Source organism: Python bivittatus, unplaced genomic scaffold (assembly GCF_059951505.1).
Source record: "Python bivittatus isolate LINGU-HERP-01145 unplaced genomic scaffold, Pbiv_v1 ctg000020_np1212, whole genome shotgun sequence".
Classification (NCBI taxonomy): Eukaryota; Metazoa; Chordata; class Lepidosauria; order Squamata; family Pythonidae; genus Python; species Python bivittatus.
The window spans coordinates 17,542,907-17,561,231 of record NW_028277030.1 but is presented as its reverse complement, the minus strand read 5'-3'; the positions used below and the strand labels follow the sequence as shown (position 1 = coordinate 17,561,231).

The 18,325-nt window shown below is 37.5% G+C and overlaps 1 protein-coding gene across 1 annotated transcript; it reads right to left on the bottom strand.

Moving 5' to 3' along the window:
• Nucleotides 1-119: 119 nt before the first annotated feature.
• Nucleotides 120-17,642, bottom strand: PAIP2 (poly(A) binding protein interacting protein 2). Its single transcript, XM_007429713.4, has 4 exons — nucleotides 17,504-17,642; nucleotides 7,141-7,300; nucleotides 6,505-6,681; nucleotides 120-925 (listed from the first exon to the last, which is right to left on the bottom strand). The coding sequence occupies exons 2-4, from the start codon at nucleotides 7,276-7,278 to the stop codon at nucleotides 869-871; spliced, it is 372 nt and encodes a 123-aa protein (XP_007429775.1). The 5' UTR covers nucleotides 7,279-7,300; nucleotides 17,504-17,642; the 3' UTR covers nucleotides 120-868.
• Nucleotides 17,643-18,325: the final 683 nt, after the last annotated feature.

Genomic DNA, 18,325 nt, shown 5'->3' with positions numbered 1-18,325 from the left:
AAAAAAAGTTGTGCTGTAGACTATTGTGTAGTGATGATTAAACAAAGCAAGGGAAAAGCACCACTCAAATCACTAATGCTAAAGTTTTACAGTTAAACCCAATTCTTAAGATTGTAAAATTTTACAGAGGCAGTGCCATGTTTCTGGATTCCTGGAAGAATCTGTGATGTACAACTTCACATCACTTTAAATATAAACTCAGAAGTGGGACAAACATTCCAACATGATAACTTGCTGTAAATATAATCTCAATTGCCAAGTTTTCTCCCCCCTCTACCAGATCTGTAGCCAAGAGAAAGGATTCTGTACAGGCCTGTAAAAGTGATTCAGGTATTTTTACAATTCACACTTTCCTCAAAAAAGAACAGCGTGAAGTAAAGTTTTGCTTGATAATGGGAAGAATTAATAGCAGTACTGAAATTCAGCTAATCTGCATAATCAGATAAACCTTGCTTTTATTTTCACATTAAGGCATTATCGGGTGCATATCAACACCGACTCTTGTTTTAATTAAAACAGACCACTCTTTATCAAAGTCTGAATCCTTCTAAAAGCAGAATTGCAAGAGTTTCTCAGAAACTTGGTACTTTTCTCAACATGACTGGTGCTTCCTACCTCACTGTCTCCTTCACAAAAAGCCTGGGTCCAATTAGATTTTTCCAATTCATTAACCTCTGACAGCAGTTGACTTAATAACAGTCTCAGCACTTTTATTAAGCATGCAAGACTAACAAAACTTTGGCAATGCGTAAGTGTAACACAGTGACAAGAAGAGAGAGCATTTTAACAATTAAATCTTCTAATACTGGCTTCACAGTGTGGAAATTGTGCTACATCCACCAAAAGAGGACCCAGTCTACTCATATATTTAGTACTTCACCCCAGGAACAAACTCCTTTGCATTGGGATTCAGATTACTCTTGACCTGGAAGAGAGAGATTTTAAAAGCTTAGACTGTGGAGCCTAAGGTTTTGTTTTGAACATATTTGCACCAAGTTTAACAGGAGTTCTTTGCAGTGAAAACACTCCTGAAAATAGGCCTCAAGAGAGAAAGCAAGATACTCTTGCCAAGGAAACAGGAAGCTACTGCACAGAGTCAGTTTACATGCCAGATAGATGAGGATCACCTGGGTTGATTGGCAGCACCCAATCCAGGATCTCAGTCTCCTCCTTTAGTAGAGCTAAACCAATGTTCACATCAATAACTGAATATATCAGTGAACAACATGTGGCTCTCCAGATGGTGCTAAATTGCAGTTGTCAGCATCTTTCTCCACTGGCTATGCTGACTAAGGCAAATAGAAGTTGTAACACAGCAGCATCTAGAGGATCACATATTACCTATTCCTAAACTAATCTTCTAGACTTTTTTGACAATATTAACAAAAATGTAGATGAGGAAATCCAACAGACACTGTGTGCACCTTTTACAATGTCCCTTAACATAGGTTCTTGAGCAAACTTGGAAGCCGGGGATAAAAAGGCATATGTTCATATGATTGGAAACTGACTTAAGAATAGGAAACAGAGTAGAAATAAGTAGACAATTTCCACTTTAGAGAGAGGTGCAAAGTGAAATCCTCAGGGACTGATGGTAGGATCAGTGTTTTTAACTAGTTTATAAATAATCTGCAGTTAAGGAGTAAGGTGATCCAGTTTGCTAATGACATCAAAGATGTGCCTTATCATAGCAACGGTATTGTGAAGAGCTCCAAAAGGATCTCTCCTGAGGAAATAGGCCTCAAAATGGCAAAAGCAAATCAATATAAGCAAGCACAAAGTAAAACAGATAGGTATAAAACATCCAAACTTAACATCCATGAATGGGAGCTGAGCTTGCTATGAGTGATCAGGAAAAGAATTCTGGAGTCATGGTGCACAACTCAACAAAAGTGTCAACATAGAGAGCACCTCTTGTTAAAAATGGCAAATCCTGTGTTCAGAATTAAGAAAGGAACTAAAAATGTAAAAAAAAAAAAATCAATACAATAATGCTATCCATCCATCCTTCTATCTGAAATTGAAAAAAGGAATACTGTGCACAGTTGTGGACATACCTTGAAAAGGTGCAAAAAGGCTGGAAAAGGTACAAAATAAATATACAAATGGGCATTTAATTAGGGGGCTGAAATAGGTTCCTTATGAGGAATAACTACATTGGGGCTTTTTAATTTAGACTGAAGGTAACTAAGGGGAGACATGATAAAGATGTATAACATCATGCATGATACAGAAAATACAGACCCCCCTCTTCCCCCCACCCCAAAACTGGAATTTGAGGTCTTGTGAAATATTTTACACAATGCATATTTAAACTATGGAATTTCCTGCTATGAGATGCGGTCCCGATTTAGACTGTTTTAAAGAGTCTAAAGGAGACTAGGCTACCAGTTCTCAATCTGTGGGCCAGGGATGATTATGGTCCACAAAGGTACTATAGCTCATTTATGGTGCAGGTACCCAATGCAAATAAATAAGTAATGTATTACAGTCTCAGAAGATTGTCACATCTCTCAATATTTTGATAATGTCATTTGAAATCTTACAAGATTTTGGCATTCTTGCCCAGAATATCTTGCAAAATCAATCTTGTGAGATTTGGCAAAGTCCTAAGATTTTAAGTCTATTATCTTCCTGTCCACATTTGTGAGTTTTCTGGATTCATGTGTATGGCCACACGTGTGTGACACATACTGTGATATAGCAGGGACCTTCCTATATCGTTCTTATGATTTACCAATCTTGCTGTTAAGAAACAATGTTGTGCCTTATTTGATACAACCTATCTTGTAACTCAGAGGAGGGTAGAAGAGCTTAATTTGCAGGCACAGGCAATCATGAAAGAACTTTGTCTATATTGAGACAATAAAATGGAACTTTAAAGGTGCTATATTAAGAAAAACTGCTATAAGTTCCTTTCAATCAGATTGCTAAAAAGATAGGTAATTTACCTGTGATGAGAGCAACTGGATCTGTTCAATACATTTGGTATCCACACAACAGAACTGCCCACCCATGTAGGTGTTCACCTGGCAGGAAGTCTAGCCAAGGCAACAATTCATACACAGAGGGAGGGCAGCATATCAATGTGTCAAGGCAAACATCTAAAGTGCAATGAATGGTCCCCAAAACATGGTGCATTGGGCTAGATTTAGAATTTATCAAGTTTTTAAACGATGTCCCAGTAACTGATAACAGACTGAAATTATAGCTGAACAAAACAGTACATCTTACAAAAAAAATCTAAGCTTTTGAATTACAATCAAAACAATGGAATTTTAGAATACCTACCAAATGAGAACATCACCAGACTTTGAAAGGGTTTATTCATTACTATATTATAGGAGTTTATGAGATCTTTAAAACTATTTGTAACCCTGAAGTACAGGTAGTCCTCCACTTAGATTGGTCGTTTAACAACCATTCAAATTTACGAGAGCCTCACAAAGGGTGCTTTACGGCCCATTAAGCACTTGCAGCCATTGTAAAATGTTGCTCTGCCCACCGTGGTCATGTGACCACATTTCAGGCATTTGGCAACCAGCTCGCGTTTATGACCAGTTGCCAAGCGCCCCGCGATCATGTCATTCCCATCTGCAATCTTCTCTGCAGATTCCCCAGAAAATCAATGGGGAAGCCAGCAGGGAAGGTTGCAAGTGGAGGGGATGGAGGGGAGCTGAAATCCTTCTGCGGGCTGCAGGAATGGAGCTGAAATCCTGAAGATTTCAGCTCCGTTCCTGCAGCCCCACAAAGGATTTCCGCTCCGTGCATGGAGGGGAGTGGAAGCCCTCTGGCAGGCTGCAGGAACATTTGAGAGTGAAAGGGCTGCCTGCCAGGAGGATTTCAGCTCTATGTGGAGCTGAAATTCTTCAGCAAGCAGCTCTTTCGCTCCGTCCACTTAACGACCTGGGAGATCACTTAACAACCGCAACCGGGAGTGCCTAGTTTGCAAAGCAGTCACATGGGTGTCTCACTTAATGACTGCTTCACTCAATGATTGAGATTCCAGTCCCAGTTGTGGTCGTTAAGCTAGGACAACCTATACTGTGACCTATAATGGGATCTGAACTTCATTGAAGACCTATTAATAGATAAAGAGAATCTTGTTAAAACACTGCACTGTGTCACGTCTTTACTCAGCAGTCTGAGCCAACATTTACTGTCCTTGCTGGAAAAAGTATGTGACGCTTTAGATATAAATATAATAATGGTGGCACCTCCTTTAGCAGAAATGGCTTCGATCAAAGGCTTCCTGTGCCTGTTAATCAATACTGCAAATTGGCTTGGAAGAATTTTGGCCCACCTCTTTTTACCACCATTTCAATTCATTGATATTTTTAGGCTGTTCAGGATAAACTGCTCGTACAAGCACTTCAACATTTCAGTTGGGTTAAAGGTCAAGGCTCAGACATTCCAGAATGCAACATTTATTTTGCTTCACTCATTCTGTTATAGATTTACTTGTATGTTTACAAAACAGTGAACTGAGTTTTTTGAAAATATTTTCTAGATACATATAAAGAAATTCCATGCAAAATATAACATAACCTTCATTTTAAGTCTTTATCCTACTCCAGAGGGTAACAATTTAATGATTCCCATCTATCTATGTCAAAGAAACCTCTACATATCTCTTATTCATATTCAGTATAATTATGTGAGAAATACCACATGGAATAAGAATACCTAAATAATTGATAAATTCAGTACATACATGAAAATGATAATGACATATGAGGTTCAGAGATGAGCAATACATCATAATGATGCAATCAGAATAACACTTCATGAAAACATGTTTTTACAATGTCCTAAAGTTATTATGCTCTGGGAAGAAGTAATTTACATATATTAATTTAACTTTCAAACAAGATTTATTATTTTCAGATGCAGACATGCTTTTGAACTACATACTGACTACATGGAAACTGACAGCTGAACAATGGAAATGGATTCTCCATGCCCTTATTATTCCCAAAAGTTAATTCTTCAAACTAAATTTAAGACAAATTTATGGTACAAATTACCCAGTGGACTGAAGACATCATGTTAAATGCATTCTACAAATGAGTTGGCTATTGACACAGATTATGCATGGACAATTACAATGAAATATGGTTATCTTTTATTGAAACTAATGTACAAAAATGTATATATATACATGTACGAGAAGCCCTCATATAAATTATTTATCTTGTTGTAATCAATTTTTTTCTGTTTTGTTATTTTAAAATAATGTTTCTCTTATTTTTCTTCTCTGCTGTTTTATTAAATGAAGCAAAAATAAAAAATATGGGGAGGGCCCCTCAAATTCACACCTGATTGTCCTCTCATTAACTGGGACATCTGACTCAACTTACCCTCTTAACACAGATGATTTCACATACTTTTTCCAACAAAAACAAGGAATGTTGGCTGAATGTGCCTAATAAAGACATGACACAGTATACTGTATGGAATGTTGTTTATTTAACCATAACCTCTTTATCCACTTATAAGACTGCAAGATTATGGGTAGTACTAAAGGATTCATCAACTTTCTCACCACTGTAGGATTTAAATCAACTGGGCTGCTTAAAAATGTACATGTATCAGGATTTTTTAAAAAGAAGTGCTTACAAAAAACATGCACAGTGGATGCCAACTTAGCACACTTCCTTCAAGAGACTGATTGCCAATACAGGAATCATTTAAAAGCAAAATGCATTTTCTTCAGAACTGGAGCTTTATTCATAAGCAAATTTATGTAAAATTTAACTTATCAACCCAGTAAATACAAGTAAAACCAATAAGGTGACTATGGGGAAAATATATACATGTTGAACATGAGCTAAAATGCAGTACTCAACAAGTTCCTCTTATTTTAATCTCTATCTCTAACATCAAAGTAACCACAAGATTGGCTTGAAAAGCAGGGGAACATTTAAATGTTTAATGTTCTAGTTATACTTTATGATCTATACTCATTCTTATATTACCCTACTTTTATCCTTTTAATTAAAAAATTAAAACCTACACTATTGCAAAATGGTACTGTGAACCATGGCCAGAAAACTTAGTTGTATGGGAAATGTTAGTAAGAAAGTGCTTCCAGTCTCATCTACCAGAACTTCAAATGGTATCTCTGCAGAGTGAAGAGCCAAAATAGGAAGAGCTCTGGACCCTGCAAAAACTAAAGACTTTCCTAATCACTTAGCCACACATCCAGTCTATTCCTCCCAAACTCTTTAGCCTCCCAAATGGTTTGATGCATTCTTCTCTCACCAATGCACACCTGTACATTAAAGAATAAAAAGAAATACTTGCAGTTGGACTATATGAAAAGATTAGAGGCAAGAAGGAGAATAAGATGGTATAGTTGTTTTGCATGCACAAGATCTTGATTGTTGTCAGGAGGCCATGTCTCAGCTAGCTTCTGAGCGAGACAGCTGACAAAGTACACTGGTAACATTTGAAGAAAGGTGCTTGGTTAAAATAATTCAATTTTTAAAATCAGATGCTTACCACCAGATCTTCCAGTGACGAACTGTCACTGATAACAAGATCATTAAACTGGTCTTGAATTTGATCCGTTTGCGGAAGATCTCTTGCTGGAATAAACCATTCATGTTCTTCCTCTTCTTCCAGCATTTCTTGGAAGCAACGTTCTATAAACTCTTCTTCCCACAACTCCTCTTCAATCTATAATTGGAACACCAGAGAGAAAAGTATTATCAAGGGGCCTACGTGGAACTGTCTGAGCCCTGAGGCAGAATGGACCCTCTCCAAGGTTGAGAGAGCTCAGGTGTTGAGCTCCCACAACCAAGACTGGCAGACTATATATAAAAACAACCAGCAAACTCCACTCTCCAATGCACTGATGCTACCTAACCTGGTAATGAAATGTCTTCAAGGAAACAACACCAAAAACCCAACATGTAGCATTCCATACTAAATAACAGTTAAACAGCAAATGCAAACAGGGAGCAGACCTACCATCAAAGAACCAAACTGTTCTTCAAACCAAACAGGGACGCAAGATCCTTTTTCTTTAGAGATTCACAGAAAACGTTGTAAGAAAACTGGATTAACAGAAAAAAGTAGGATCCTTCCAATAATTCAAAAGAAAAAACACAGGAGGCAATGTATCTGCTCACTCACCTGTCTGTTGAACTCCTCTTCATTTTCCATCCACATATATTCTGCAAATGGATTATCATCTTCATGAGAGTGACCATTCATGATCATGTCTTCACTGATAATGCTTGGACTAGTACTCCTGCGACTTGGATCTTTCATGGTTGTGCCTTTGAGCTTAAGCCTGAAAGAAAGGGCCCCAGGAGTTAAGATTTAGCTGAATTTGTAGAATATTTGCTTAGTTGTCAGACCCATGTGATATCATTGACATTTCCATACAAGTTTGTCTGTCTACGTGAACTATGTGAAAGAATTACTTTATAATGCAAGATTCTTACTAGGAAGATGAGGATGAGAAAAGAAAGGACAAAGTGTGTTTGGAGATTGCTTCTGCCAGCTTACATTGTCTTCTTCAAACAGAAGTCTGGTTCTAGTATATACAGGTTTGTATCAAACAGGAACCCAGGAATTTGGCAAGCAGGACCTAAAGTTATTGCACAACTTGTGCTGTTCAAAAGCAATCAAGCAGCAGCCATCTTCCCCTCCATCCATTTCTTTCTCACAGAGCCTGACAGTAAGAAGTCTAAATTGGTCCACAGCTTGCAATTAATCTGCCTCCTTGTGACAATTATGCAGTATGAATCAGAGATAACATTCCTTCCCTTACTAAAGCTTTTATACAGAGTAACTTGTGAAATAATTTTTTATTCGATGGATTTCACCTGCACATAGCACCACAGTATTTAAAGTTCTCTTGCAATCCAATATTGGGTTCAACTAGTGCCAGGTACAAAAACTAGGATGGAAGACTGAGGTGGGGGGGGGGGCAGGGAGAGAAGACTGTCAATAATTCCTTTCCCCAACTCACAAATCTGTCTTCACTGATTCAGTCAGTGTATAGTTAACACTACATACTCATCTGCTGAATGGTGGAAGAGGAGGAATGTTAAAGACAGTTAAAACACTTAAGGGTCCTTCAGAGATGAAATTAAATACCAAGTGTGCTACATTTTCTAGAAAACTCATTTATAAAATGTAAATGTAGAATTATACAAGCAATTTTGTTTTAATATAATTAATAAAAAATAAATCAGTTTATCCAATTTATTACAGGTGCAATTCAAGGTACTGGTGATCAAAGTCTTACCTGAGTTGAGGTCTGGTTATCTTTGAGACCACCTGTCCCAAACAGAATCTGCTTACCCAAGGTGTGCCTGTGGACAGGGCTTGATGACAGTCCCCACCCCAGGTGAGGTGAGGTGAGGGCAAACATTATTTGCAAGAGCTCCCCCCATGGAATGTTGTCCACCAAAGAAGGAATACTAGGAACACTCATTTCTAGTATTTAGGAAGCTTTTAAAAACATGACTTGGGGATTGAGGTAATTATGAGATATGTACATGAGTTGAGATGAGTCTGGATGCTTGGTGTTATAATTTTATGATTATATTATTATTTTAAATCTATGTTAACTGCATTTTCATTTGTATTGTTAAGTCTGATCATTTTTGTCTATAATAATATATTTGAACAGTATTATATATTATGCTGAAAAAGGCTTTGAGTCATATGATTGAAGCAACATAGAAGCATTTGTAATAAATATATGCATTGATTTCATGCTTAAGATTATAAAAGCTACATATGATTCATATCTATATGGCTGCTTAAATTATAAATGGGGATCTATCTGATGAGCTATTAATCATGTCTAATGTTAAGAGATTGTTGGATTCTCCAAGCTTGTAGCTAGTCTCATGTACTAAATCTATGTTGGATATAAATTCCCTAGTGAGCTATTAATTTTTTCAAGCTTTTCCTCTTCTGAATATTACTTTCCCTCCAGTTTGATTTTGGCCTGCTACTATCAATGAACTCTTGGCAGGTAACAATCAAGAATTAACAATAAAATATCCATAGTACAGTAATAAAAACAAGCAATTATATAAACATAATAACCACAGTATCTATCAAATATAACAAGACAGGAAAAAGCAAGAGTGAATAACTAGGTAGCATGTTCAAAATTCAAAAGTCCTCTTAAAAATTAAGCTTTTTAATAATTTTTAATAATTTCCTAGAGCTAAGTAAGATGGGGGCTATAAACATTTCAAGGGGAAGGGTATTTCAAACTCCTGGAGCCTTGATGGAGAAATACCACCTCTGGGCCTCCATCTCCTTTACCTCACAAAAGTCAGGAATTACTAGAAGTTTCTCTTGGGAACTTAATACCACATGGGTCAAGATTGGGTGGAACAGATGGTTCTGGAAATACCTCAGGACCAAGCCATGTAGGGCTTTAAAGATGAAAACCAGCACTTTGAATTGCGTATCAGACCTGACAGGTAGCCAATGCACAGCCTGGAGCACTGAGGTCACATACATATGTTGGCAACTGCCCACCAACCGTTGGGGCTAATTGAAACTTCTGAGTGACCTTCAGAGGCAGCCCCATCTAAAGTAAGTTCAGGCATGTTTGGATAGTATTTAGGATCTCATCAAGGATGGTCTCAAGTAGAACTGGAGATTTCAGGGATTTCTAGTAGATACCAGAAATCCAGGCATTTTACTTGGTATAAAACAAACCTCCAAATATTTATATTTAGCATGCTTGCCTTATATACATTATATGTTTGATCAGGAAAAAAAGTCCAATAAAGTGAATTTGATATAGTTTAATTATTCAAACAAATTAAAAGCATTAATAAATATTGTTTTTTATTGGAAATATTGCAATTATTTTAAGAAACAACTTCAGGAGCATACAACCATTCCACTGTTTACATTTTAAGGGAAAAAAAACTACTGTGCATACTCAAAAGGTTATACAACTTATTATGTTACTGTCTATCTCAACATAGTTTTTTTACTAAGTGAGCTTTCAGTTTTACTGTTAGCATCTGTAAAAGCTCTAACTGCACTAAAAATAGTTCTACTGCAACAAGTATGTGAACTTGCAGTTCATCCTCTTCAGTAGTTAAGCTTCCAACTGATACATCTTTGAAGCTCTCAATTTGAAAGGTTTAGCACAGTGTTTCGCAACCTCAGCAACTTTAAGATGTGTGGACTTCAACTCCCAGAATTCCCCAGCCAGCCATACTGGCTGGGGAATTCTGGGAGTTGAAGTCCACTCATCTTAAAGTTGCTGAGGTTGAGAAACACTGGTTTAGTATCTGCATGTTCTCAATGCATATTTGAAAAAGTTTTAGAATGCTGTATCCTAGCATCAGTGCTTGCACTGAACTTTAATTACTTTCTCTGACCAGAGCAAGTATCCAGGATTTTGAGGTATAAAAGCACCTAGCTACAAAGGTTCTATGAATCTCAAAGGGTACTGCATTCTTTTATTCTGCCAGAACGTGCCTTTCTGACTACAGGTAGTCCTTGTTGAGTGACTGCCTCATTTAGCAACTGTTTACAGTTATGACGGTGATGAAAAAATAACTTTACAACCAATCCTTGCATTTACGACCTTTGCAGATCTGTAAAGCAAAGGAAAGCTAAAGTAAGATCATAAGCACAACTGTGGTTTCACTTAGTGACTGTTCCATTTAGCGATCAAGTTGCCGGTCCCAATTGCAGCCACTATATGAGGACTATCTGTACACCATTATGTGTTAAGATTGAACAATATTGGCAATTCAGTGTTACCCATCATACTAGCAGTCCATCCAAACCTAATACTTTCCAAAAGATGCCACAAGGCTTTACTGCTTATGATATCTTTAAATAGTAAGCAATAATGGAAGAATTTGGTTTCCGGTATTAGCTTTTATTTCCAGCATAAACACAATGGAAAGAAACTGCTATATTTCACAATGCAATTGGGAAACTTAATATCCTTCAATTCCCATAAGCCACAGTTATCAGCGATGATGGCACCCACAGTCAAACATTTCTGGAAGGCACCACATTGCTTACATTTGTATTACAATCCAAAATGCACTGACTTGAGTACAAAAGAGTTAAATGAATTTCTTTGCTGGAGGAAGGAAAAGATGCTTTTCTGTCAGTCCTTCAAGGTTGTCTGGACCAGGAAACAGACTCCACAAGAATACTAGAACTAAGCTTTATTGAGATAGGGTGTATTAATTGCAAGTCTGATTTTTTTTTCTTCCAACCTCTCTTAAACCCCAGTGAGTCAGGGAGGAACCAGTCTGAGTCTCTTCCTAATACTATCTTCTTTCCCAGGGCTCAAGGAATGCTTCTGTCCTTTAGCTTTTGTAACGGTTTCTGAGTATATCCCTCAAGGCATCTCCATGACTCTACACTTTTATTGAGTCTCCCTTTAGCCTCTTTGTTCTGCAAGACTGGAGGATGTTCCAGAACAGCATGAGTGTATTAGAAAGGGAAAACTGAACTGACAAAGATATCTTCCTTCTTCCAGCAAAAGTTTCTGTTGGGGTTTAATCCTTTCTGTGAATGAAATACATCATGGGGCATCTACAAGTGTGTATGTCAATGACATCCAAATGGTAGGACCGACTGTCCAATCAAAGACCGCCATTTTTTATGTGCATGCAATGTGTGTGATGCAGAAAAGGGCAGCGCTTCAATCTCCTGGTTGCACCTGCCATTTTAATGTTGTTGACCCCCACCCCTGCCCCATGGATGTCCCAAAACACCATCCATTTTACAGAAGGTAATTCTGGCTTGTTGAAGACATCCACATATTGTCCTGCCAACCCAGAAAGAAAAACCAACGTATGATGATGAACACTGGAATAAAAATAAGCTATTATTTAAAAATATTACTCAAGTCTTGAATATATGCAATTATTAAAAATACTGTACGAATATCCAAGTTGAATTTTTAAAATAAGAATTTAATGTTAGCCCTGCAATTTTTAACTGTGCATTTATTAATCTGACTATACATCTTAAGTACCTACAATATTAGATTGTTCTTCAACCATTATTAGCTGTGAAGAAATGATGTCCTTAGAAAGTTTCTCAGATACTGCTTATTAGAAGCATAAATTGCATTATTATAATCTGCAATTTAAAATCCAAATTTACTATAATTACCAAATGGAAACAAAAACACTCTCTAATGAATATTCTGCTCTTGCCACAGACTTGAACTTGTAGAAAATACAATGACAATAATGCTTAAAAAAATGTATTCAAACAAATCCTTCTGCTTACTTTAAATTTTGTTTAAAAATCATATAGATTCTATTACTCAGTTTGGGAGTCTATGCTGCTAATCACCTTAGAAATTTCATCATGTTCCTCTCTCCATTTGCAACAATCAAAGGGAGCTGTGTTTAAGTACAGACTTCCCTCTGGCAGCTCTATGTCTCTTCCTGCTGAATCCTGCTATTCAGGAATTCATAGGATCCTGATGTCAAATGAGATTGTGACCTCACAAAGCTCACCTTGGAGGGATGATGTAAAATATGAGCAAATCCCAAAAACTTTTACAACTTTGCTCTAAAAGAACAGGTTTCCAATTTTCTCTGCCGTATTACTTGTAACTGTCTTTATTGTATAACATTATGTAATGATGGTCTCAAAAGATCAATGAAAAACAAGCTTTTTCATTATTTAAAAACCTGTTCCAAAATGCACTAATGCACAGAAATGATGGACATGTTCTAGGGAGTAATTTTTAGAGTGTGGTAGCCTTTCCTATCCTCGGCATCCTTCAGATATATGGTATTCAAGTCTCAGAATTCTCAGCAGTGGCCATATTGGCTAGAGAAGTTTGGGAGTTTTCTAGAGCATGTCCAGGTTTGAGAATACTGACATATGGGCAACTGAAAGGCCCAACAGTGTCCTGTACATTTCTGTTTACACCCCAGATATTTTTACAATCTGATGAAGGTCTGTGGCAGAAATACAGGAACTCCTAACTAGTAAAGTGATGTGGAAAATTTTCTTTGACAGCACATAGATTGAAAATAAAAAACCTGCCCATGCTATATTAGATACCTCTCTAAATAGCTAAATATTCTCTACAGGGTGGGGGTGAATTAATATATATACATATTTTTGCTTTTGAAGCCCAAATGAATTTAAGTGAAGTGTTTTAAAAGCTCAGGTAATAGATATACTATTTTGGCTCCACTTAATACATCTAAACACCAGGATACAGTATTTTGTTTCTTTTTTCTTTTCTTTTTTTTAGGAGTTGGTCAGAGACAAATGCTGAAAGCCAGTAAAATCAAGGGATGGAAAGATGGTTGCTTTCTTCTTTGTATTACCTCTAAATTGTTGTAGATCTACTGACTTGGAATAATACTTTCTTGAATACAAACTGAAATCTAGGCTAGAATGACAGTATTCAAAGTATAAAATGTCTTAACAACCAAAGCATCCCTTGAATCTGACAAATGATGCCTTATTATATGACTTCAGACATCTCTGAAAAACCAAAAGAAACAGTAAGTTACAGAGTAACTCTTAGCATCAATTCATATCTCTACATTTTAAGTGATTTTGAACACACATGATCACTTAGCATTCAAAAGACAAATAACTAACATGCAGGTTCCTTTCTCCTCATCTTAATCATGAGAACTTATAAATCAGTAATGTGATTTTGACAATGCTAGAACTGCCCTCAAACAATGTATTTGGGCTATAGATCTCCAAACAAATTTAAGCAAGGTGTTATACCCCTTTATCTATCACATTCTTCTGAAAGGGTTCACTCTGTCCATCATGATTCTGAAATTTTGTAAGGCTTTCACTTTGGCCAGGTTGGATGCATTGCACTCAGCAGTGCTTTTTGGACATTTTGAGGGTACTCCTATGTCTCTCTGGTTATGTCCATTTGGTGGTGATGGCTCAACAGAAACTCTAAGCCATATGCTACTAGGCTGCTCCCTATGTAAGGACTCTAGACTGATTTCATTTATCTGATGTTGAAGAAATTTCCGGGCAGGGAGCATGATTTCTACTTACTGTTATTTCTTTTGGACAAGGACTCAAAAATATCCTCCCAAGTCGCCCAGTTTTGTGCTAGCACCTGTACAATACATTACACCATTAATTAAATTTGGATACTCATTTATTCATCAGTTTTTATTTTATTATATATGTTCTTATTTTAGATTCTATTATATTGTTTTTCTGTTATATATATATAGATGTATGTAACAGTTCTATTATTAGATAATTTACTGTATTTATGACTGTAATAAACTGATTTGATTTGTAATGTGATTTTGATTTTTTGAGAAATATAGTTTTCAAAATATTCAGAATCTTAATGCTGGCTAACTAAATTATGATTTAAGAAAACTCAAATGATACTTGTGCAGTATTGAAACTGTAAAGTAAGAAGCTTTGATTCATATTACAGTTTAGCCATGATTTCATTGCTGTATCTCAGCCTCCCACAGCTGGGAGACTATTCTATTTAAGTAGCCTTGCAGCAGCTGTGTCAGATAATATACATGGACATGAAGTGATCTAAATTCTCTCAAGCACTAAGGAGAAAAAAACCTATGAGAAATACTTTGGAAACTTATGAAAAGCTTTTAATTATCACATTTCATAGATCAGTACGTTAAAGATGTGCTTCTATTAGAAAATCATGGTTGTTCAGTGATGAAAACTTGAATCATAACTTTCAAAATATATTTGATTCACTAGGAAAGTCCTTGCACTACTCAAACAAGAGTGATTTACAAGCAATCACCAACTTTTACCCTTTTAACCGTGTGTGTGTGTGTGTGTGTGTGTGTGTTAGGCTTGAGTGAATCTTTTCATATTGTCTACTCATTATTTCATCTGTAGGTATTCACATCAGCTTGTGAATTCATCAAAAGGAACTCCTCATGGAAAATGGCAGGCAATGTTTATGTGCATCTATTTAGTGAGCCTGTTGCAAGCAATTTCCCTTCAAACAACATGTTTTGTATATTTTCCTGATATAAAAATATTTATGTACATTTTTTCAAACTTTTTTTGAAAACCAAAGACTCTGGCATACAGCTGACTTGCAACTCCACACCCCAACCCTCCTTTTCATTTGAATATTGGAAGAAGTAGAACAGAAATAATAAAATCATACCATAAGCTTCATCCTGGCCTCAGTGAAAATACTTGTTAAATATGCTAATGCATATGGAGATACAGATTTTTAGCTATGGCTATATGCTGTTATACCTAACTGCCTACCATCAAGACTTCACTGGAACTACTGGTTGCCTCTAGTGTTTATAATAGCTACTGTATTATTATTATTTGTTGTCACAGAAGCTCATATATCTGTAAAGCAATTCACTTCTCACCCAAAGAATAAGATTTTCATTACAAAGAAGAAAAAATGCTAACATTTTTAATTTTACAACATTACCTTTACCAATTTGTTTTCCACCAAATCTCAGTTCCATTGAACTATTTAAAAACATTAAAAGCAGCCCTTCTGGATGACAAAAAGAAATATTTTTATTTTTCTAAATGTGACAATACCAAAAAGACAAAACAAATCAATGTTCAAAAACTGAATGTTTACTACAAAAAGGAACCCCCCTCTTGAATCAAGCTTGGCAGCAAAACAGAATGGCTTGCCGCTGTCTTCTTCCAGGATGTAGTTTCTATCCCACTATTAATCAGGGCCAACTCTACTGTCCTATATATCCATCGTTTTTCCCCAGCAACAAGAAATTTCTTTCTCTACTTGAGTTCACTGTTCCATTACAGAATTCACTGAAAACAAGATGCAGGAGATGTACATCTGACAATCTTTCCAAAAACCCACAATCAAAGTAAAAAAATAGTAATTCCCTGTTTTGTGTCTCCAAAGAACTGCCATTGGAGGTACACTGCCTCTTCATGCAGAGGTTATTTTTAGCTGATTGCTTTTAATTCATAGAGGAAGATAGAGTGATTTACTGACATATGTCAAGACAAAAAATAAAGAGTACAGTATCTAGGTTCAACCCTCACTTAGCCAAATACTTGCTGGGCAACATTAGCTTAATCACTATCTTCCAGCTTTATGTATCTTGTAAAATTGTTGTGAGGATAAAATTGGGCAAAGAAGTCACATAGACTATCTTTCTTGGAAAAAAGGATACTTGCAAACAAATCCAGCTAAGGTGATTTTTGAGGACAAATTCCATTTTGCTTCTTGGGTGTTACAATTAAAACCCAAAGCTAACAGGATGGACAAAGACTAACATATCTGAAAGGCCCATAATAGTGACTTTTTAGTGCGTTCTCCCCACTTTTCTTCTACCATGAAACTTAAGGCAATAGGCAGTTTCCAAGCAAATCAATTTTCCAGGCACTGACTAAGCAGAGTTCTTTGCTTTAACAAAACAACTGCACTAAGCATCCTCATACATTTGTATGTTTCTAATACAAAATTAAAAGCATCATATGTGAAATAATGCTTCCTTTTGCCTCCTTTGCTAATAACGTTATTATGATTTTAGTAAACAGCTCAGAGTTTTAAACGAAACACCAGCCCTTCTGATTTCATGAATTTTACATGGAATCCACCTTAAAGTAGAATCAAGTCATAATATATACTCATCTGTGCAAAATGAGTTTTCACCTGTGTAGATCTTATGCGTTTTGGCACCACTGGCCATAGATCAGAGATCTATGATCCAATTTTTGGCACAAGCATAGTTGGGTGTGATTGCTACGGCTCATTCATGATCTGTGAGTTGGCAGAAGTTCCAGGTGGATCCGATGGAAAAATTAGCAGGATCCATACCTCAGTTTTTTGAGGTATCAGATCCATTATTATAATGACTAGTTCATGCAAAGCGATGGGAGGACAGTTTCAGATGGCTCTCCTGTCAAAAGGCATCAATCTTCTTAGGTCCTAGTGTTAACTGTCACCTTGTCGTCACCTCCGCCCTCTACAGTTGATTTTTTGCCTGTACAAAAACAAGACCTAGACGCCTGAGCCTTTCTTCGCAGATAAGCCGAGACAGCTGCGCCCTTTCATCGAGCCCGGACGTTGACCTCGGCCCGCCACACAGCTCCGCCGCTTCTCTAGGCAAGCCCCACCCCAACCGCGCACCCCTGCCAAGCCCCGCCCACCCGACCTCTTTGTTCGATTTCTAGAGCGCGCGAACGCTCCGCCCTCACCGACGGGGAGGGGAAGATGGGGAAAGAAGCGGCGCTATCCCATCATGCACCACGCCCCTAATGGACAGGTAGTACACTTCTCGAGATACCCGGATGGATGGGGGGGCAGACCAACGAGAACTCGAGCCCCACAGGAGACGAGGCCGTTGGGCTCGACAAGCTGATCACTCCCCTCCGTTGTGTTCTTCTCTCCCCTCAGGACGGCTTGTCGTTTTTGCCCAGCAGCTCGGGGGAAGGGAAAGATAAGAGGCGAATGGAAAAGAAATAATGGCACCTTAAAATATTCAGCCCCTCCCCCTCTGCGCTTCCGACCCCTGAGGCGCACCTCGTGTAGTAGCCTGTCAGACACCGAGGCTCCAAGCTGACCGTTGCTTCTCGCCCTTCTTTATTCAGGTCCCTTTCTCCTTTGCCACCCCCTTCCTTTGGGTACACAACCCTCTTAGGCCGGATATGAGGTCACTTCCGTCGCCTGCGTGTTTTTGCGAATACTCCGTTTCTACGCAAGCTTTTGCTTTTACTTCCGGTCACGATGCGAATCAGGTTTCTGCGGTTAAGGCACCAGCCAACGAGACTGTTCACCATAGAGATACCAAAGGTTAGAGCGACTCACGTCTGAATAAAAGAAGGGTGCTTTCTCGTGACTGCTTAGAAGTCGCCATTCTCTCTTCTCCCCCCAGCTCCGGGGAGGCAACTTTGAAAGGGACGCTATTATAGAAAATAACAAATTTTTAGACATTTTTAGATACTTGATTCTGTATGTTTAAGCCAGGCTCGAAAACTAGCATTAATCTTTCTCTCTCAAGAATAATGTCTATGAGACCTTAGAGAATGAGCCAATTAGAAGTCAGAGTCATGGTCTTACTTCCAACAGCAGTAGGACAGCAGCCTTTAAAATCTGACGTTTATGGTGGGGCTGAAAAAACTCTTTAAACCACATACACGATAAGATAACTCCGCCTGTGATTTATTGAATAAACCTTGGTTGGGTTTATTTAATAAACTAAAACACAACCCACGTCACTGTTCACAAAGGCCACAGACATCAAGCAGGTAACTTCCTCTTAGTGTGTGATATGACTTTCAGAGCCTGGCAGGTATTACATTTCTCAGTTGGCAATAATCCATCACTCTCACTGGTTTTTCGGGG